The sequence below is a fragment of the Salmo salar genome, chromosome 07 (genome assembly GCF_965601325.2).
Source record: "Salmo salar chromosome 07, fSalSal1, whole genome shotgun sequence".
Taxonomy (NCBI): domain Eukaryota; kingdom Metazoa; phylum Chordata; class Actinopteri; order Salmoniformes; family Salmonidae; genus Salmo; species Salmo salar.
Genome location: NC_138297.1, coordinates 20,834,759 through 20,854,943, shown reverse-complemented (window position 1 = coordinate 20,854,943; position 20,185 = coordinate 20,834,759). Strand labels below are relative to the sequence as shown.

Here is a 20,185-nt window from a genome sequence, read left to right as displayed (position 1 = left end):
GCTTGACATATAAATACAAATGTAATTTAAAAATCTATTTATATCATTATAGGATATGAATTCTATTAAAGCATATTTCTTGTGGCCAAAATAACCCTGGAAGGGTAAGTTTATAAGGGAAATCTGATTTCAGAGACGTGCCTCACTTAACCTGTAGCCCTGTTTCTGTTTCAAATGGAACAGGAGTACGTGGTTGGCAGGCACAAGTGAAACTCCACGTTAAAAAGCAAAAGGAATAAGCGAATTAAATGACAGTAAAACATTGCTCACACTGGGTCGAGGGCACAAGATAAATCAGTTGTATGATCGAGAGAATGATATCGCGGTGCAATGGCCTTGTAAAAAATACATATAGGGACCAGTTTCACCTCTGTAGAGGGTTTATGGAGGAAATGATGGATGGGCATGTGGAGAAACACAGCCAGACAATATTCTGTCTATAAAAATGCTCTCTTTGAGGTGGAACTGTCACATTTTGGAATATTTCAATCCAGCTGTACATAGCTGATAAAGCAAATGTGGGTAGATTGAGAGGCCTGTCATCGTTGATTTGCTAGACTGTAAAATATCACCTTTTTACTGCGGTGAGAAGTGCACCTTGTAAGTGGAGCAGGGGAAAACAACAGCAGGGAGGATGAGAGATGTAGGGGAAAACAGAGAATGAGAGACAGCAAAAAGGAGAGCAAATGGCGTCATAGATTTGGCACAAAGAGAAATTACTGGCTGCCTTTGTTACTGAAGAGCTCTTACATCTGGTCGAGTAATTTTGAGAGAAAACAAAAGCATAATTAACAGTTCCCTCTCGAATGCCAACATAATTAAATAAATTAGTTGAACGGGTGCAGAGAGAGGAACATTTTGTTGAAGAGGATTCAGGTTCGCCCTTTAGCGGGTGTACTAACTGGTTGTATTGAACTTTGTGGGGGGAAAAAACAGTTTGCCAAATTAGAGCGAATGATGTCGTAGTACAAGAAGCTGTCCTACTCAACTACTCAACATTGCTTATATTTCTTCAAAAGTTTGTGTCTCAACCAAAAGCCCCTTAAAAATATATAGTCCATGGCAAAGCTAAAGAAAAAGTGTTCTCCCGTCACAAAAGACGATCAGCACAATAGAATACCAAATCCTAGGCATGTGGCCCTCTGGGTCACATACAGTATTGAAACAGAAGGGCTGGCACGGATGAACTCAATAACGTTAGTGTTGCACGGTCTGTGCTCTTTGTCAAAAGCCATTTGCCCACACATCCTTCACTGTTGGACATCTGCCAGTGTCCTGGGGTAATGGTCAAGTCCTGAGTGCGTTACGGTGCCAGTCATCCTTAGATCGCCTTTTCTGGCAGGTTTTCTTGGCCTGCAGATTTCACTCCCTCATCTATGCCCTGAGAGATGATTTGTTAGATGATTTATCCTGGACTCTGGCACCATTTCCATTTTATCCTCTCCCGAGGCCACTGCACTCTGTCTTTCATTCTCTCGTTCCTTCTCGTTCCCGCTCTCTCCATTCTGTGTGCGTTGCATGCCTGCACTTGTAGGTCACTATTATCCAAGTCCATAAAGCAACCAAGACTTAATTAGAACTAATTTCCATTTAATGCCCAATCAGCAATGCATGCCATGTACTCCGCAAGCCAGGCCCAACTAAATGATTGTCATTGGAGGAGTGTTGGAGAAGCAAAAGAGATGGTTGGTTAACATTCCGAACCCGGGAAATTCTTCATCTTCCAGGCTGTTGCTTTATTTATTTGGTGCTTTGATCGCAGCTACATTTCTAATTAGTGTGCCTTAACTGAACATTGCACACTATACTGAGGAGAAAAGGCTGTGGCTGCTGTGTGATTTAGGGGTGGAAGCAAATAGTTACTACCGTCACCCTCAAAAGGAAATGTGAAATGTATTGTGCCTTTTTGTGCTGCCTGAAAAACCTTATCTCAAGACCAAAAATAATAATAATATCACATTCTAAACTGGGCATGCTGTACAATAAAGCTAAAAGGAGTGAGAAATATAAGATGGATGGGTGTCATACTTGAACAGTTCCCCCAACTGACTTTTCAGCATTACGATAATCCGCCATCTTCAGGCAGGAGTGATTCCCAAACAACAATGATTCTCAGCACGCTTTTTCGCCACTGACCTGTGACAGCCTCTTTAAGTAGATTGTATCCGCTCAAAAAGGTCCAACAAATATATCTTATTTTAGCCTGCAGGGATTTTCCCAGAAGAATAACCTAAAGCCTGGGGTGAAAAGTCTGGTTCCGCCAAGGGGGGGGAAAAAGGCCTGACTGAATCCAATCCTTGTGCGGCAGGCACGGAATTAATGCCGAAATGTGACCAGAAAGGTTTATGTCTTTATGGATTCATTTTTTTTTGGGGGGGGGGGGGGGGGGAAGTCCACCGCACAACAGAAAAGGCTTATTTATTTCCTCCCCTCAAATCCCTCTGTACTTATTAGGTCATTTTGAAATTGAATGAAGTGTGAATTATAGAAACCACTACCGTGACCTCGCTGTATTAGAAGCGTTGACTGCCAGATTTATTAAATATTCCACTCACAACTCAATGTTCTAGTCAGGATCATGTGAGAGTGGTTAACTAGCAAATAATGGCACACAGCAAGTGCACACTTCCTGACTTCCTCTCCCCAGTTCAAGTGTGTGGAGTGTCAACAGGAAGCTGTCCGTCAAAGAAGTGGTTTCTAATAGCTGTGTAAATATGATGTTAAAATGTGGTAAATATAGCATGGCAGAAGTAGACATCCAGCCCCTTGGTTCACCTCGCTGAGATAACGGCATTAGGCTCACAACGTTCTGTAAACATGGTAACCCCTCCTTCTTCACTCTTCCATCTCTCACTCATCCACCGTTAGCTCAGTTTGTGTAAGTTGGTCTGGTAAACAGTAACTAATCACATCCCAAATGTTAGCCTGGTCTGCCGAGACTCAATTAGCCAGATTTAATTAGCGGTCCTCCCAAAGAGAATATTACTTATGTTTGTCAGTTGTAATTACACCACTGTGCAAAGGGAGTGTCGCACCGGTGCGTTTTGGGTGCGTTCTTTGGGGTTAGGGGAGAAGTGTTTGGTGGTGGCAGTCGAGACAAATTAGGGGGCTGGTTAGAATTTAGAAGCCTTTCCAAATGAGTGACTTAAAAATATACGTGTATGGCTTCCCTTATCATCAAGGAGAAAGCAACATTTTGTTTGGGAGACAGTACGGAGACGTATGACTGATCGATAGACATCATTTGCTAATAGCCTGAGCTTATGTCCAATGACCTAGGGTCTTAAGCCAAAACATGCTCACTGAGGTACTATTTGAGCCAATGTCTTTTTTTTTCTATCCTCGCATACTTGGCACCTGATGGCCTGACTGGTTAATGTGTGCAAATTGTCATTGCAAGTGCTTTTATATCAAGCACCAGCTCTCAGCAGTTCTTTAGAAGGTGACTTACTCCCCTCCATCTCATTTAGTGTGTAGATCCATTGTTGAATACAGTATGGTCTTGAGCAAAGTTATTAAACTACCCTCATCTTAAACTGTCCTTGAGCTTTCGTTTTTTTTTTCTCCTGTGAGGTGAAAAGAAACCCTCACAGAGGTCTCTTTATGCTGCATTTTACATCAATGCACAGAGAATGGAGATGTCATGCATGCTGAACACCGACACACACACACACACACAAATTCAACGTTTTCCAATTTCCAATTCTATCACAGGAAACAGCCTAGAGTTCCCTGAGCGGTAATGAATTAGCCCGTGTTGATAATTTATGCAACCACAAGTCGAAATCCCAAGCCCTGCCTATTAGCAGAACTGCAAACATAGCACATAGTAAAATTGCTAGCCACTTTGCCCCGTTAGATTAATGAATTAATTCCTTTTTAAAACTTTGTCAATAACTCCACCGTTTTTCAAAAAGGCGTACAACAAACATCATGTTGCATAAATTAACTAGCGATTATTCTCGTTTTATTTGGCTCTCTTGGCCTCCTGAAGAAAATACTGCCGCAGCTCGGCCCAATTTCAGTTGTTAATCACACCAGAAGTGGAGGAAAGGTGTTTAATTTCCTCCTTTATTAGCACAATGCTAATTATTTACATTTATCCTGTAGTGAGTGTATACATTTTCATACTTTTTCATTCTGGCCCCCCGTGGGAATCAAAACCCACAACCCTGGCTTTGCAAGCGCCATGCTCAAACAACTGATCCACACGGTTCATTCTATGAGGTAACATTGTATACTGGGAGTGGCAGAGGAAGGCGAAAAGGGACTGTGGGAATGCAAAAGGGGCCTTTTTGGTATTTTTAGATCACAGGGGTAGTTTTAGAGTTAGTTTTAGAGTTATGATGTCATGACTTGTCATGACTGATTTTGGAATTCTGACAAAGACCACACAGTGGATATATTTGAACATGTAGGCGTTGTCCTGCGGCATTCTCTTTCAACTAGCTTTGTCTATGGAGTAAAATTAACAAGGGTATTGCTTTGCCCAGCACGAGAGCCATTTTGATTGATCAGCGGACGGCACAATTATGATCTCCTGAGCACATATTTGCCCCCTCAACCCTACATTGTACTTTTCTCCGACAATGATTTTCAGGCTGCACGGATTGTGACATCCCATTATGATATTCAACATACGTCCTCCAAGGCATGCTCCTGGTTATTGTGTTCGAGCAGGTAGCTTTTGACTCGCTTTAGAAATCGACTGATTTTCCATTCGACCTTGGAACGGCCTGTGGAAAGCTCGGGAGAGGGAGATACCTCACTCAATTAACTCCTCTCCTCCACCTCATCCTCCCCTCAAACGAACACCTCTTTCATTAGGCTGTTTCGTTAATGGTACTTTAACACAGAGGTGCATTCTATGAAAGAGAAATGTACCATCCTTGTCTTTTTTCCGTGTCTTCTTTTTACTTGGAATCTAAAACCATTTCCCGTTATTTTATGCCGTGTGGGCAACGGCTGTAACCAGTTGATTTAATGTCACATTTGATGTATTAACCTGCAAAGTTTTTAAAGTATTCTTCTTGACCAGCTTTCTTAACTGCATACCCCTAAGTCATGAGAGGAGGTGTGCTTCAAAATAGTTTAGAAGTTAAACATATTTGTGAGAAAAAATTTTGTTAGGCTTTCGAAATGTAAGTTATTTGAACTTTTTTTTTCTCATTATTTTTAACAATCAAAGTAAATCATTTGACTCACTGGTTTAGTTTAACAATATCATTTCATTGTCCCTATTTTAGATTTGGACTATCAGTATTAAAATGTATGGGCCTGCATGAGTATCCACCATTGCCACAAGTTCAAGCCAATCCGATACCAAATCCATACCTTTATTGATGGTTAATTACCATACAATGAGAGAGCATGTTTTGTGGTGACTTATTTTTGTATATCCCGAAGACTCCTTACTAAATAAAAGTGGAATTTGTGTATTTCCTCAACACACTCTGTGGCTCTTTCTCCTGTCCTCTCTCTCTCTCTCGCTCGCTCTCTCTCTCTCTCTATCTCTCTCTCTCTCGCTCGCTCTCTCTCTCTATCTCGCTCTCTCTCTTTCTCTCTCACTAGTTGCCTTGTGGTCAGTTACTTATTTCCACTTGTTTGCGGTGTGATTGATTGTAACTCAAGATCTTAGTAGAGTGCAGATAGCCAGTAGCGTCGCCTCAACAGGTAGCTCAATACGCCGCAATGGAACTAAAATTAGCAGCGCACAACACTATTCAAGGTAGGATCACATATTCACAGATGTGTGAGAGTGAGTCTCTTTACGTAGGATGAGGAAACATGATGCCAGCAAACTTTTAAATGGACCAACCCCCAGGCATACCTCATTTCTTTAATGGCCAATGATCAAGAAGAAGACACTTAGGATACTTAGCACCTTAGATTGAGGATGTATGCTAAACTGTGTGTTTGTGTCATGATGTATTGCTAATTACACATAAAATAGTTGTGTCTTATTAAAACCCCTTTCCCCTTCCCTTAATTACTCTGAATCGCAAAGACTTGGCAATTAGTTTTAGCCGCCCCAAAGACACTCTCCAAGTTCATTTTTTAGAAGTTGACTGTCAAACCTATATGAATATAAATAGAATGGCATTCTATTTCTGTGCTTATGCCCTCATCACCAGCATCCACTCGTTAAAGTAAACCTTGGTTCAGGTTGGGACATTAACTTGAAGAGGGAAGTTTTGAAGCTCAAAACTACGTTCCTAATTTGTAATGAAGTCCAATTCTTGAAAAGGATGTACCCACCATGGTATCCTCTCCTGCCAGATAACCAAAAGGATTGTTGGAAGGGAGCCACGACTGTTGTCAGCTGCACAGAGGCAGCGGCTGCTCAAAGCTGTTTCCAGCCTGATGTGTGTCTCATGAAACTTTAATGAAGAGAGTGAGTCAGAATAGGTGGCTTTTGCGAGAGGGAAGGAAAAAGATGCTAATTAGCCATATCATGATGGGAAGAGTGAAGCTTTAAGGTGTGCTTCAGCCTCACTGGTATGCCAACCGCATTGGTTCTGTGTGTCATATTAGTGCTTTAGCGTTAACTTAACCAAGGTAAAGCAATAGCCATTTTGGATGGGATATGTGCCCCAGCGCTCTCTGTAAAAGCCTTCTCTCGCTGTGAAAGAGAGTCAGCTTCCTGCTAAGAGCCTCAAGGGCCAGAAAAGCTGATGTAGGCCTTTGATTGTCTTTGTTTTGTTAAACGGAACATTTTTTGCTCAGGAGCGGGAGCTGCATTAGTTATCTTGTCTTGCATCTCGAAGAACAGCGAGAGGAGCAGTCCCCCTTTCTGATAGCAGCACTTTGTGGCACAGGCAGAGGAAGAGACAGGTTCATGTGGCAGAGACACATGCACACTCTCTTGTCACACCATCCAATATGCAGTTGTACACACGCTGAGATGCAGTTCAAACACTCAAAACACACCCCAAGTGTCAACTGTCTGAAAAATCTGTTGTGTTTTGTGTGACATTTTTAGAATGCAGAGCCTTGCTGAATATTGTGACTAGTGGTTATGTAAATGTTCAATCTCAATTTTCATCTTATTTGTATTATTTGAAGGTTTATGCAAAGTATAACTCGGATGGAATCAGAAAATAGTATTATGTCACTGATTAACTGTTTAGAACTTGACAATAGTATGAACGCAGTGCACGCATGCATACACATCTCACTATGTCACTTTCCCTTGCTCGCTCTCTATCTCTCTCTCTCTCTGTCTCTGTCTGTCTTGCTCTCCCACTCACACACACGTTCTTGTTGATTCTAATCTCCTATTGATTGTGATTATGTCTGCTGTCTTCCTTTAGCTCTCTCCCCCTCCCACTCCTCTCACTTGCACTCAATGAGCTCACAGCTATGGTTTCCTCTCGGTTTTCACAGAGGACCAACTGCCTGCTGGTTTCCCCACCATTGACATGGGCCCCCAGTTGAAAGTGGTAGAGCGAACTCGCACGGCCACCATGCTCTGTGCCGCCAGCGGCAACCCTGACCCAGATATCTCCTGGTTCAAAGATTTCCTGCCCGTCAACACCACCAACAACAATGGACGCATCAAGCAGCTCAGATCAGGTAGGGTGTCACTGCCGCCACCGGATATAAACCGGGAGTACTATTTTATATTTGCACCCCAATCCCTTCCGTTTCTGGTCTCTCGTTCACCTCCTCCTCCTCTTCTTCTTCTTCTTTGGCTTTGATTTAGTAGGTAATGGCATTGTTTCTACTGCTGCTTCCTCCTCCTCAACTGTGTGTGTCCTGGTGTGTCTCGTCTGTTCCTCCCACCCCTGCCTCCGGTTTTGTCATGGCTCTGTCGGTTATCTCTATGTTTGTTGCCGCTTCAGTCTGACTCTCTCATTGCTCACTGCTGTGACTGTTCTTCTGACGAGTTTCTTTTCTGTTGGTTTAGTTGATTACCTTTGACTGCCCCGGTGCAGTGTTGGACGGATCCATTCTCTTCTTTTGATTTCCTCAGTTTTTATCACTTGATTTCTCTTAAACGATTAATATTCAACGTTGGGCTTCATTCAGAACTTGCAAAGGAGCACCCATGGTTTTTTAGCAATTTAGTTGCTTTCTAAGACAGCAAGAGAAAATTGACTAACGGAGTGAACAGGCCGACATTTAGACAATTTCCTTTCTAATTCTTTTTCCTTTTGGTTGTGATTTAACAACAAAAGGTCCTTTCAAACTAACAGTTGTACTAAATCAGGAAAGAAAAGCTAACCTAACTTCGATGAAGGCAACTTTTCCTTCCGGAATGTTTTCCAGCCATAAGTAGCCACAGTAGTGTGTGAGACTTGTGTCTAGCTTTCCCAGTCCCTTGACTCTCTCTGGATATACTCAATGCTTTTCCGCGTAGACTCCAGCTTTCGCTTCCCTATGCCTGCGGCTTATTCCCAATATTTCCACATCCTGATCCCCTGAATATTCAAAGTTTCCTTTTGATATTGATATAGCATTAGACATTATATATGCTTATCGTTACTTAACTCGTAGTTTGGCGAGCAATATTTGCCAATAGCAAGCTGTTTAAGATTTCTCACTACTTCTGGTACACTTAGTCTTCTATGTTTGACCACCTGTCTTCCCAGATTCCACAGCTGTCCTTTGTTAAATTGTCTTGTTAACCCTCCTTTGCCTGTTGTCAACAGAAACTGTGTAAATTAACACTTTTTTATGTGCGACTTTCATTCTCCTGTGACGTAGAGTTGATAAAGATTTAACTCTGACAAAAAAAAAACCGATGTAACTAAACCTAAGGAATATAATCATATTTTTATGCTGTCTTTCTTCTCTCCGTATTTAAATCTACAGAATCCTTTGGTAAGTGCTTAGTTCTGAAGCACACTTCACTCCCCACTAATTTTTCTTCATGTTATAACTATTAATAAAATGCATGGCATGCATTTTACTAACAGTTAGTGTAGACACAAAGATAACCCTAGTGGACACACATATACTCCCCCCCCCCACCCCCCACAAAGTTTTCCTATAAGCCATACAGGCACCTTTTCAAGAGCACACACATTTCACCCAGCTTAAGCCCAATATATGCCATATCCACCACCTTTGTAATAGAACCTACCTATCTAGCCTCACTGTATGGTATCCTCTCACTCAATCACTCACCCACTCACCCACTTACCCACTCACTCAATCATGTAAAGCCTACTAGCATTATAGAGATTTAAGCAGATGTTTAACGATTACTATGAGGTCAAGCTAAAGGGTTCTAAGTCTCTTAAACGAGTCTCTTCCCTCTCATATTCCAACTCCTCCAAGCCTTCCCTTCAGTAGATGGTCTTCAGAAGCCATGCCACTTCCAAAATGGCTGCTCCCCTGAGGCACACCACTGCACAAGTTCTCTGACCTTCTCTGACCTATGATACCTTCCTATGATGAATCCTGTCTTTTTTTAACCAATAGAGTAGAGTTCTCTCTCTTTCTATCTCTCTCTCTTTCTTCTTTCTCTTTCCTCTAGTACTCATTATTTACGTACTCTGATAAATCTAATTTGATTCTTCTTCCAAAGCCCCCAGACTCTATCTTCTCGTACTAATGCTTCTTCTTTCTAATCTTATTTGCATTCATATTATCCACCCAGGTGGTACACCAATAAGAGGTAAGAGTGCTGAACTGACGTTCACAGAATGAACAAAGCAACTTCATTCTTGCTGTCGTCCCATCCATCCGCCCGTCCGCCTCCATTTTTGTCCTGTTTCCCGACTCCGAATCCCATTTAGTTCTCATTATCGACTTTCCTTTTTATTTGTCCTGTTCCGTTGACTTCATCCAATCTCCATTTTTTGTCTATGCTTTACTTCCTCCTTTGAATTTTGATTTGAAGAGCCTTTTTAAAAAAAACTCAGTTGTGATATGCTTGCTCTGGCTCAAAGAAGCATATCCAATGACAACTTATTTTTTTCGAACTCAAATTTTTATTTCATTTTTTTGTTTAATTTTTGGCCATAGCGACTCATGTGTCCCTCTTTTTGTCCAACTAAAACAACCAAACATTTTTCCCCCTTAGCTGCTCTTGTTCAGCACTAAAATGATGCACAGATGCTGTGGAATCACGCAGGCATGCTGAAGACAACATTGCCTTTCCTCTGCTTTTTTCTCCCAAAGAACTCTTTCTGTCTTTGCAAGTCTATTTTTTTTATTTCTTCTATTTGCTTTCCTCTCCTGTACCTTCTGTAAAAAAAAAAAAAAAAAAAAAAAAAGCCCAAACAACTACTTTTTTGATAAAGTTTCTCCGGGTGCTTTTTTCTCTTTCACCTATTTTTCTTACTTTTATTGGGTTTGAAGGCTATTTTACTTTTTGACGTTTTTTTTATTCTTCAAGGTTTTGGGGAAGGCAAACAGTTGAGTCAGGCGAGGACCTGGCAGGTCCATTTTTGCCATTTGGGAGTTGGAGAGTGATTGATGCATAAGCCATTTTCCCCCTGGTCATATGACACCACACTGCGGATCCCATTGGTGGATTTTTATGGGTGTCTTTTGTAGCTTTCACAAGCTAACGCAGTCAGTGGTTGGTTGCCTTCTTGTCGGCTCAAGGCCATCATTTTGAATTTTGTCTTCTAATACAATTGCATTTTATTTTTCAGCTAAGGGTTGTCAAAAGGTTGTAAGTTGTGCCAACATACATTTCTTGCTCTTTGGAAAACATCTGCATGTCAAACATTTTGTGACAGAGGGTGATATATTTGTAATACGATATTATGATGAGTATTTTTTTAACATATCTCAGCGGCATTTCCCCCCCCCCCCCCCGTTTTTTGTAAGTGCTGCATTTTTCTAACCAACTTTGACTGGATGAAGTCCTAAATCATTTGATTGATATTGGATCTGTGATTAAATATGGTAAAATTCATACCCAAATATATTGTTTTAATTGTCCTCCCTTGTTATGCTACTTTTGTATACTGTAAACCTCTTTTGTTTGATCCATGCTTCCTTGAAGCAGTTTCACTCATTCCCATATTGACAGTCCAGTGAAATGTTGTACATTGCAGGGCTTGCCCCTATCCCTCAAAGTCGAGCTATACTATGACATATTTTAACACTGGCCTTAAAGTTGAGTGCCTTTTTAGACCCTGCAACATGTATGTAGGTTTGTTTGTATCCCCTGATGTCAATAATGAGGTAAATGTTAAATATTAAATGTTTTTCCATGGTTGTTAAATGTCATTTTTTTCCCCTAAGATTTCTGTAGGCCTGACATTGTAGCAATCCGACTGCAACTATCCATGATTACTATAATTCAAATGTATTTTGTTAATAATGACAGAATAAACGTAATAAAGATGTCACACATTTAATACATCAGACTAGGGGAATGTTAGGGGAAAATCTGTCAAGTTACAAGAAGAATGCCTATTTGCTCAACAAATATGGTTGTGTTGGTCAATGGTAAAGTGAACTATCCTCTGCGCAAATGATCCCTACAGATACAAAAAATCCCTCTACGCTAGTTACAATGGTAGCCGATTTTACTCTGTACCCTCATCGATTAAAAAAAAGAGCAAGTCTAGGAGTGAGGGGGCCACAATGACATGTTGGCCCCTGAGCAGTCTAAAAGAGCAAGTCTAGGAGTGAGGTGGCCCCAATGACATGTTGGCCCCTGAGCAGTCTAAAAGATCAAGTCTAGGAGTGAGGGGGCCCCAATGACATGTTGGTCCCTGAACAGTCTTAAAGATCAAGTCTAGGAGTGAGGGGGCCCCAATGACATGTTGGTCCCTGAGCAGACTAAAAGAGCAAGTCTAGGAGTGAGGGGGCCCCAATGACATGTTGGCCCCTGAGCAGTTTTACAACAAGCACGTTTTTTTTATGTTTGTCAACTCAATTCAAAATGGCAGACACTTAACCAATGGTGTCCGGCACCTATCTTCTATTCCCACGCAGGGGCCCTCCAGATTGAGCAGAGCGAAGAGTCCGACCAGGGGAAGTACGAGTGCGTCGCCACTAACAACGATGGAACCCGCTATTCTGCCCCCGCCAATCTATACGTTAGAGGTAGGAAAGCAATGAACAAACAACAACGGTATTCATCTTTGGAAGAAAAACATTTTAGTGGTATATTATGGTACGGTATATTATAGTACAACTGGTGTTGGAACTGGGTAATTCTGGGTACTGGAGTTACTGATCCAGTCCAGAGGTCCATGTCCAATGAGGTGCTTGTAAGTATGGCTGTTTTGTTCTATTAGACCTACCTGCACTGATTTGAACCTGTGTGTTCTGTTTTGTGTTTTTCTGTTCTTTTTCCTAAGTCTAACTCCAATGACTTGACTGCTTGGTGTGTTTACCTACTAATTGACCTTTACTCCTAAATGTACCTTGAGGGGAAATGGGTGGACAATCCCTCCACCAATCCCCTCTATTCATAGTAGCAGATCCTCTCTGATCTTTCTGTTTCTCTTCTCTTTTGAGCAACATTGGAAGGACACCTTTAACTCTCATCTCTCTTTGTCAATACAGTATTAAAAGTGCTGAGATTATATTAAATAGTAATTGTATGTAGTTATCATTAAATCTTTAATTTTGACGCCAGGTTGAAAATTGCAACAACTTTAATGTCTATGCTAGTGTTGATAACATCAGCACATACATTTATTTGCTGATTTTCTTATAAGTGATAATTCATTGATAGGTATCACTGTGTATTCTGGCTTTCATATCACCTTCTTGAGCTATTACAAATCTTTATTCCAATTGTCATGAACTGTCTATGTGAAAGTCCAGTGGAATAAATGTTTTTGTGTGTTTTTTTATAAATTCTCTACTGATAAAATGAAGGTCTTATGTGATGCCGTGTGCATTGTTACCTTTTCATATAGATCAGTTGTTAAACGTAATGGATATTCGTTTTTTCATATTAAATGGAATACTTTTTCATAAATTTTGTATGAATATTTTAACTGGCAGCTGTAGGTATTTTTCTTTAAAAAACTAAGCTCTATGATTCTGTCCGAGCCTTGTGGTTTGCAGTGTCATCGCAGATCATCAATCTAAAACACAGTCAATGACAATACCTAGAATACTGAATAAAGAACTAATTAATTTTTTTTTATTGTGTGGAACAAACTTAAAGTGGATATTGACCAAATAAATGCACAGAGATGTCTTTCTGGATATCATATTATTACATTTTGTATTGCTCACATTTTCAACATGCAGAACATTTGTATGTAAAACCCAACCTGAGTATAGCATGTTAATCCTTAGCACTCGATATAAGCCAACCACATGACTGGGACAGGATTATATGATATGCTAAACATAGCAAATTATTTCAGCCCTCAAAATGCTTAACATTTTTAATTGGTGCTATAGGACCTCTGCCTCTAAACCAGGGTGTGAGGGCAATGCAGCGGACTCCCTGTCCCCATGTGACAGGAAGTCCTTCACATTTTTTACGTAGCAGTTTGAACGCCTTGAACATGGCCTTTTTACTCTCTCTGTGTCTCCCTTGTTTCCTTCTCCTTTCCTCATTTCATTGTGTTCTGCATCAAACCCCCTACATCCCTCAGAGCTGCGAGAAGGTTGGTGTGTTTTTACTTTTATACAAAACTGAAACTAAAGAAACTAATTTATTGCAACCGTCCAAAAACACAATTCTCAAGAATACAAATCAAATAAATTTTTCTCTCTCAGTTTGTTCTCTTCTTGGTTCATTATCATTTTTATTACCGATAGCCTTGTATTACTACTGTTGTTTCTGCTGAGTTTCTCAGTTCATCTTTTCCATGAAGAATGCCCTTGGTCTTGGCTACGATGCTTGACTGTCCAAAAAGTGGTGCATGTCGTGGGAGGAAATGTGCATCTTCGGGGTGGTGGGAGGGTGTGGGATAATATTTGCATCTTCGGGGAGTATTTGCATGGTGACCTGTTTATGCTCAAGCTAGAGATCCCCCCCTCCCCTCTGCTCTCAGCCCCACCCTCCCCTCTGCTCTCAGCCCCACCCCTGCCCCTTGCCCATCGGTGTCCTTAGCTTGTCAGTGTTCCTGCTTGGTTACTCAGGCCAACGGCGTGACAATGGCAGGTGGCACAAAAAACCTCAGCGGCAACATGAGCCGCAGCACCGGAGCTGGAAGGGTGTCCTCCATCACTGCAGGCTCCTGGAATGAAGCGCTGCCACGCTCTGCAGCCTGCCTAGCTAAGACTGGATGCACATTTTCCCTCTGTTGCTCTTCATCATAGTCTCAGAGAAAGACATGTTTTAAAAGCTATAAGCTAAATTCCCCTTTGTTATAATCAGTGGTGAGGTTTAGCGCTCAGCTGTTAGCCTTGTGAGATGTACGCTGCCTCTGCAAAGGATTTTTCCTACAGAGGCGTTCATGAAAGAATGATGTATTTGGAGCATTAGCTGCAAGACTTGACAAATGTAATGATATTCAAATTAGTATGATAACATTATGTCATGGGGGAGCAGGATCCAATTGGATATTAATTAAATATGAAGCGAGTGAAAAGTTGTATTTAATAATGCAAGTAGTAGTTTCTGAGATTCCTTGTCTCTGGAGAGGCACAATCTGCTTAGCAGAATGTGCTGTATTAAATGTGATGGCGGTTGAACGCATGAGCTAATTCTACATGTAGATGCAGGCTTTTAGCTTTAGCAAACAATGCTATTAGCAAACAATGCTATTTTAGCTAGCGCTCAGTTTTACATCACATCACGTTAATGCATATTAATGACCACATACTGCGGGAAAACCCAATGGCTCTCGCCATTACATTAGTCAAGGCTCATTTTTGTGCCCCATATTGGAGAGGAGCTTGTTTAATTTTAATTAAAAGTGATTGGGACGATGGGAGTGTTTCACCCTTTATTAGTATCACCGAGGTTCACCGCCAAAGCACCTGAGTGATTAATCTTTCCAAGGCGCATGGAAGAGCAAACAGCATTCCCCAAATTCTCCCACCATTACGCATCTGCGTATCAAAGGAGATCGGCATATTGGGACCTATATTCATTCTGAGTATTATAAGCAGTAACACTGACTTCGTTCCTTTAATCAAATTTCTCACTAGACATTTTTTTAATCCAAACCCATTCCCCCTCTGTATCTGCCCCAGCCCCTGTCCCTTAAATATGCTTATCCTATATGGTGTGTTTGAATCGTATGTGGTTAACTAACTTAGTTAAACCTCAGAAAACGTTGTGATTTGTGTTGAGTTGCCTCTGCCTATCCCTGTCCTGTCCTGTCCTGTCCTGTCCTGTCATACTGTTGCAGTTCCCCTAATCTGTCCTGTGACACTGTACATTTGTCCTGCCCTAGCAACTCTAGCTTAATAATAGCCAGTAGTGTTAATTTCCCAGAAACCCAACGCTGCCAGCCTAAACCTTACCTCCCTCCTGCCAGCCTAACTCTAACCGTCCTCCTCATGTTTGATATCTGTTTTTTTTGTTGTTACTATTTTTTCCCCTCTCAATCCTCCTCTCTCCTTCCCATTCCCAAACATGGTTGCCTCTAAGCCAGCTATGTGCTTGTGTGCATGACAGAGGTCCAAGCCACCACGACAAGCTCCAACCTTTTACCTCATAATGGATGCTGTTTCTTTTCATTTTCTTTTCAATATCAAATTTGGATATGTTTTTTCTTGTTGTTTCTACTCGAACATGGTTATTTTGGAATGTGTATCCACTTTTTTGATCTGAGAAGCAGAGTTGCACTCTATTCCATGTACCGTAGTTGGATGTGTTCCCACCACGGGCCGTAGTATGTGTGATGTGAGAATGTGACGCGGCACATTTACTTCACATCAACTGGAAGAACGCAGCATTGAAGTTGTTCTCTTGTACACTTCACTCTGCCATGCTGTCGACGCTCCAGTTCCTCTGTGCTGTTCTCTTTATGTCTGTATGGATGGTGTCATTTGTGCATGGTGTTTGTGTAATCATTAGTCCGTAGCTAGTCGTCCCATCTTTGAGGCCTGGACTGTGTTAAATATATTACATTAGATATAAAAGTAAAATTTCGGGCAAGTTGTAAATGTAAATATTTTGTTATCCGTCTGTATACTGTAAACTTATGAGTCTCTTTTTTTCTCGGCCGTTGATGGGAAACCTTGGCCTTGTGCGGTTTGTACGAGATGTTACCGCTGCCTTTTGTCTTTTGCAGTGCGCCGGGTACCCCCGCGGTTCTCCATCCCGCCCACGGACAACGAGATCATGCCTGGAGGCAGTGTCAACATCACCTGTGTGGCGGTGGGCTCCCCTATGCCCTACGTCAAATGGATGCTGGGAGCCGAAGACCTGACGCCCGAGGACGACATGCCCATTGGACGAAACGTTTTGGAGCTCACTGACGTCCGCCAGTCGAACAACTATACCTGCGTGGCCATGTCCACTCTGGGGGTCATCGAGGCGGTGGCGCAGATCACGGTGAAAGGTAACGCACGTTTACTTCTTTCTGTCATGTATTGTTGGTCTCAGGAAGAGGGTTCCTAAAGCCTGGGATGTGTTGACGCCAGCCTCAGTGGATTAGATGCTAGATTGAGAATCAGTGAAAGGCTTATCTCACAACCAGGGGAGTTAAACGCCAGAGCTCTATATCCCTGTTGGTGGTGTGTGTGGTTGTGTGCGTGTGCATGTGCGTGCGTGCGTGCAACATAGTGTGTATTGTTTGGTCTTCTCAGTAGGCAGGGTACTTATTGGAGTGTAATCATCTCCTCCAATGCATACCAGGGAGAGAGATTCCAGATTGTCGTCCTCGTGTACACACACCAACACACAGAAGTACACGCACACACACGGCTTTGTTTCTCCCAGACATAACAGAGGGATATTAGTCACAATATAACCAAGGCTGCCAGGAACTTCCCCCAATTTTACAATTGAGATGGCATAAAAAGAGAGTCCATCGCCCTCATATCTTTCGACTCGTGTCACTGGTGTAAGTATTAAAGCAATAAATTAACCCACTACATTATTTAAGAGATACACATTGGAATTCTCTGGTTAACAGAAGCTTCCGGGGCTTTTAGCCTTTTATCTGCTTAATAAGAGTTCAAATATGGTTATAATGCACTGATGTGGCATACAAATGCAAGGTAAAAAATGTATACACTGAGTGTACGAAACATTAAGGACACCTTCCTAATATTGAGTTGTACTCCCCCCTTTTGCCCTCAAAACAGCCTCACTTCATCTGGGGCTAACAACACCCGTGCCAATATATCCTTCAAACACCGGCTTCTCCGGTATTATCACTTAATTATACCATGGCTTTGTTGAATACTCCTTTCTGATTGGCTTGAAGGGCATTCTAGAGCATCCATTATTTCCCTATAAAGCACAGTATATTTGCACAGTAGAATTCACTGGCTATAGTTAATTTTTACATGTTTTGTTTGAGCTGCTTTTGAAAGCAAAAGTCAAATAGAAAACAGTATTGTTATTGTTAACTACAATTTTCATAATAGCAAGCTAGGACTGATGGTATTGTTAGCTAAACTAGCAAGTCTGTTTGTTTCATTACCACGGTAACTACTGTACCTATCTAGTGAACTTGGTAGCTACTTCAGTGGATGTTGAACCCATTTCTACCAGCAATGAACCCATTTCTAGTGGCAAATGTGTTAAATTATAGCCATGGTATAAAACATCATTCCTTATTTTACATGTATTTTTATTTCACCTTTATTTCACCTTTATTTAACCAGGTAGGCTAGTTGAGAACAAGTTTTAATTTACAACTGCGACCTGGCCAAGATAAAGCAAAGCAGTTCGACTCATACAACAACACAGAGTTACACATGGAATAAACAAACATACAGTCAATAATACAGTAGAACAAGTCTATATATACAGTGTGTGCAAATGAGGTAGGATAAGGGAGGTAAGTCAATAAATAGGCCATGGTGGCGAAGTAATTACAAAATAGCAATTAAACACTGGAATGGTAGATGTGCAGAAGATGAATGTGCAAGTAGAGATACTGGGGTGCAAAGGAGGAAGAGAAATAAATAAATGCAGTATGGGGATGAGGTAGTTGGATGGGCTATTTACAGATGGGCTATGTACAGGTACAGTGATCTGTGCGCTGTTCTGACAGCTGATGCTTAAAGCTAGTGAGGGAGATATGAGTCTCCAGCTTCAGTGATTTTTGCAGTTCGTTCCAGTCATTGGCAGCAGAGAACTGGAAGGAATGGCGGCCAAAGTAAGAATTGGCTTTGGGGGTGACCAGTGAGATATACCTGCTGGAGCGCGTGCTACGAGTGGGTGCTGCTATGGTGACCAGTGAGCTGAGATAAGGCGGGGCTTTACCTAGCAGAGACTTGTAGATGACCTGGGGCCAGTGGGTTTGGCGACGAGTATGAAGCGAGGGCCAGCCAATGAGAGCATACAGGTCGCAGTGGTGGGTAGTATATGGGGCTTTGGTGACAAAACAGATGGCACTATTTATAGTCTAACCAGACACCTAGGTATTTGTAGTTGTCCACATATTCTAAGTCAGAACCGTCCAGAGTAGTGATGCTGGACGGACGGGCGGGCAGGTGCGGGCAGCGATTGGTTGAAGAGCATGCAGGCCACGGAAGGAAGAGTTGTATGGCATTGAAGCTCGTCTGGAGGTTACTTAAGTGTCCAAAGAGGGGCCAGAGGAATACAGAATGGTGTCATCTGCGTAGAGGTGGATCAGAGAATCACCAGCAGCAACAGCGACATCATTGATGTATACAGAGAAGAGAGTCGGCCCGAGAATTGAACCCTGTGGCACACCCATAGAGGCTTCCAGAGGTCCGGACAACAGGCCCTCCGATTTGACACACTGAACTCTATCAGAGGAGTAGTTGGTGAACTAGGCGAGGCAATCATTTGAGAAACCAAGGCTGTTGAGTCTGCCGATAAGAATGTGGTGATTGACAGAGTCGAAAGCCTTGGCCAGGTCGATGAATACGGCTGCACAGAAATGTCTCTTATCGATGGCGGTTATGATATCGTTTAGGACCTTGAGCGTGGCTGAGGTGCACCCATGACCAGCTCTGAAACCAGATTGCATAGCAGAGAAGGTACGGTGGGATTCTAAATGGTCAGTAATCTGTTTGTTAACTTGGCTTTCGAAGACCTTAGAAAGGCAGGGTAGGATAGATATAGGTCTGTAGCAGTTTGGGTCTAGAGTGTCTCCCCCTTTAAAGAGGGGGATGACCGCGGCAGCTTTCCAATCTTTGGGAATCTCAGACGATACGAGAGGTTGAACAGGCTAGTAATAGGGGTTGCAACAATTTCGGCAGATCATTTTAGAAAGAAAGGGTCCAGATTGTCTAGCCCGGCTGATTTGTAGGAGTGCAGATTTTGCAGCTCTTTCAGAACATTATCTGGATTTGGGTGAAGGAGAAGCTGGGGAGGCTTGGGCGAGTTTCTGTGGGGGGTGCAGGACTGTTGACCAGGGTAGGGGTAGCCAGGTGGAAAGCATGGCCAGCCGTAGAAAAATGCTTATTGAAATTCTCAATTATAGTGGATTTATTGGTGGTGACAGTGTTTCCTAGCCTCAGTGCAGTGGGCAGCTGGGAGGAGGTGCTCCTCTTCTCCATGAACTTTGCAGTGTCCCAGAACTTTTTTGAGTTTGTGCTACAGGATGCAAATTTCTGCTTTAAAAAGCTAGCCTTAGCTTTCCTAACTGCCTGTGTATATTGGTTCCTATCACGGGGGCTATCGATGCTAATGCAGAACGCCACAGGATGTTTTTGTGCTGGTCAAGGGCAGTCAGGTCTGGAGAGAACCATGGGCTATATCTGTTCCTGGTTCTACATTTTTTAATGGGGCATGCTTTTTTAACTTCTATGGGCTAGGTGGGACGCTAGCATGGTTGGTTAAGGCATATTGAGCAGGGCTAGAGGCTCTACAGTGAAATAAGACAATAATCACTCACCAGGACAGTAATGGACAAGGCATATTGATATTAGGGAGAGGCATGTGTAGCCGAGTGATTATAGGGGTCCAGTGAGTGGTTGGGCTGGCTGGAGACACGGCGATTCAGACAGCTAGCAGGCCAGTGCTAGCAAGCTAGCAGAAGGGCCTTAGAGGGACGTCGCAACGGAGAAAAGTCTGTTTTAGCCTCCTCGGGCGGTGATGTCGATAGACCAGTCGTGATGGATTAGTAGGCTTCTGAGTAGCAGAGGGGTCCAAGTCCAATTGGCAAAATAGGTATAGTGGCCAGCTAGCAGGCTGGCAGAT

At 42.3% G+C, this 20,185-nt stretch overlaps 1 protein-coding gene across 31 annotated transcripts in view; it reads left to right on the top strand.

The window, feature by feature from the left end:
• Positions 1–20,185, top strand: part of LOC106608606 (receptor-type tyrosine-protein phosphatase delta) — a 643,701-nt gene that overhangs the window by 540,236 nt on the left and 83,280 nt on the right. For 18 of the 31 annotated variants that reach the window (XM_082977423.1, XM_082977436.1, XM_082977435.1 and 15 more), the window contains 4 exons: positions 7,387–7,575; positions 9,608–9,625; positions 11,908–12,018; positions 16,131–16,400. In XM_082977423.1, coding sequence (XP_082833549.1) covers positions 7,387–7,575; positions 9,608–9,625; positions 11,908–12,018; positions 16,131–16,400 — 588 coding nt within the window. Of the gene's footprint in view, positions 1–7,386; positions 7,576–9,607; positions 9,626–11,907; positions 12,019–12,082; positions 13,548–16,130; positions 16,401–20,185 lie in introns of those variants that run through there. The other 13 variants (XM_045721669.2, XM_082977431.1, XM_082977444.1 and 10 more) reach the window with 2 other exon arrangements.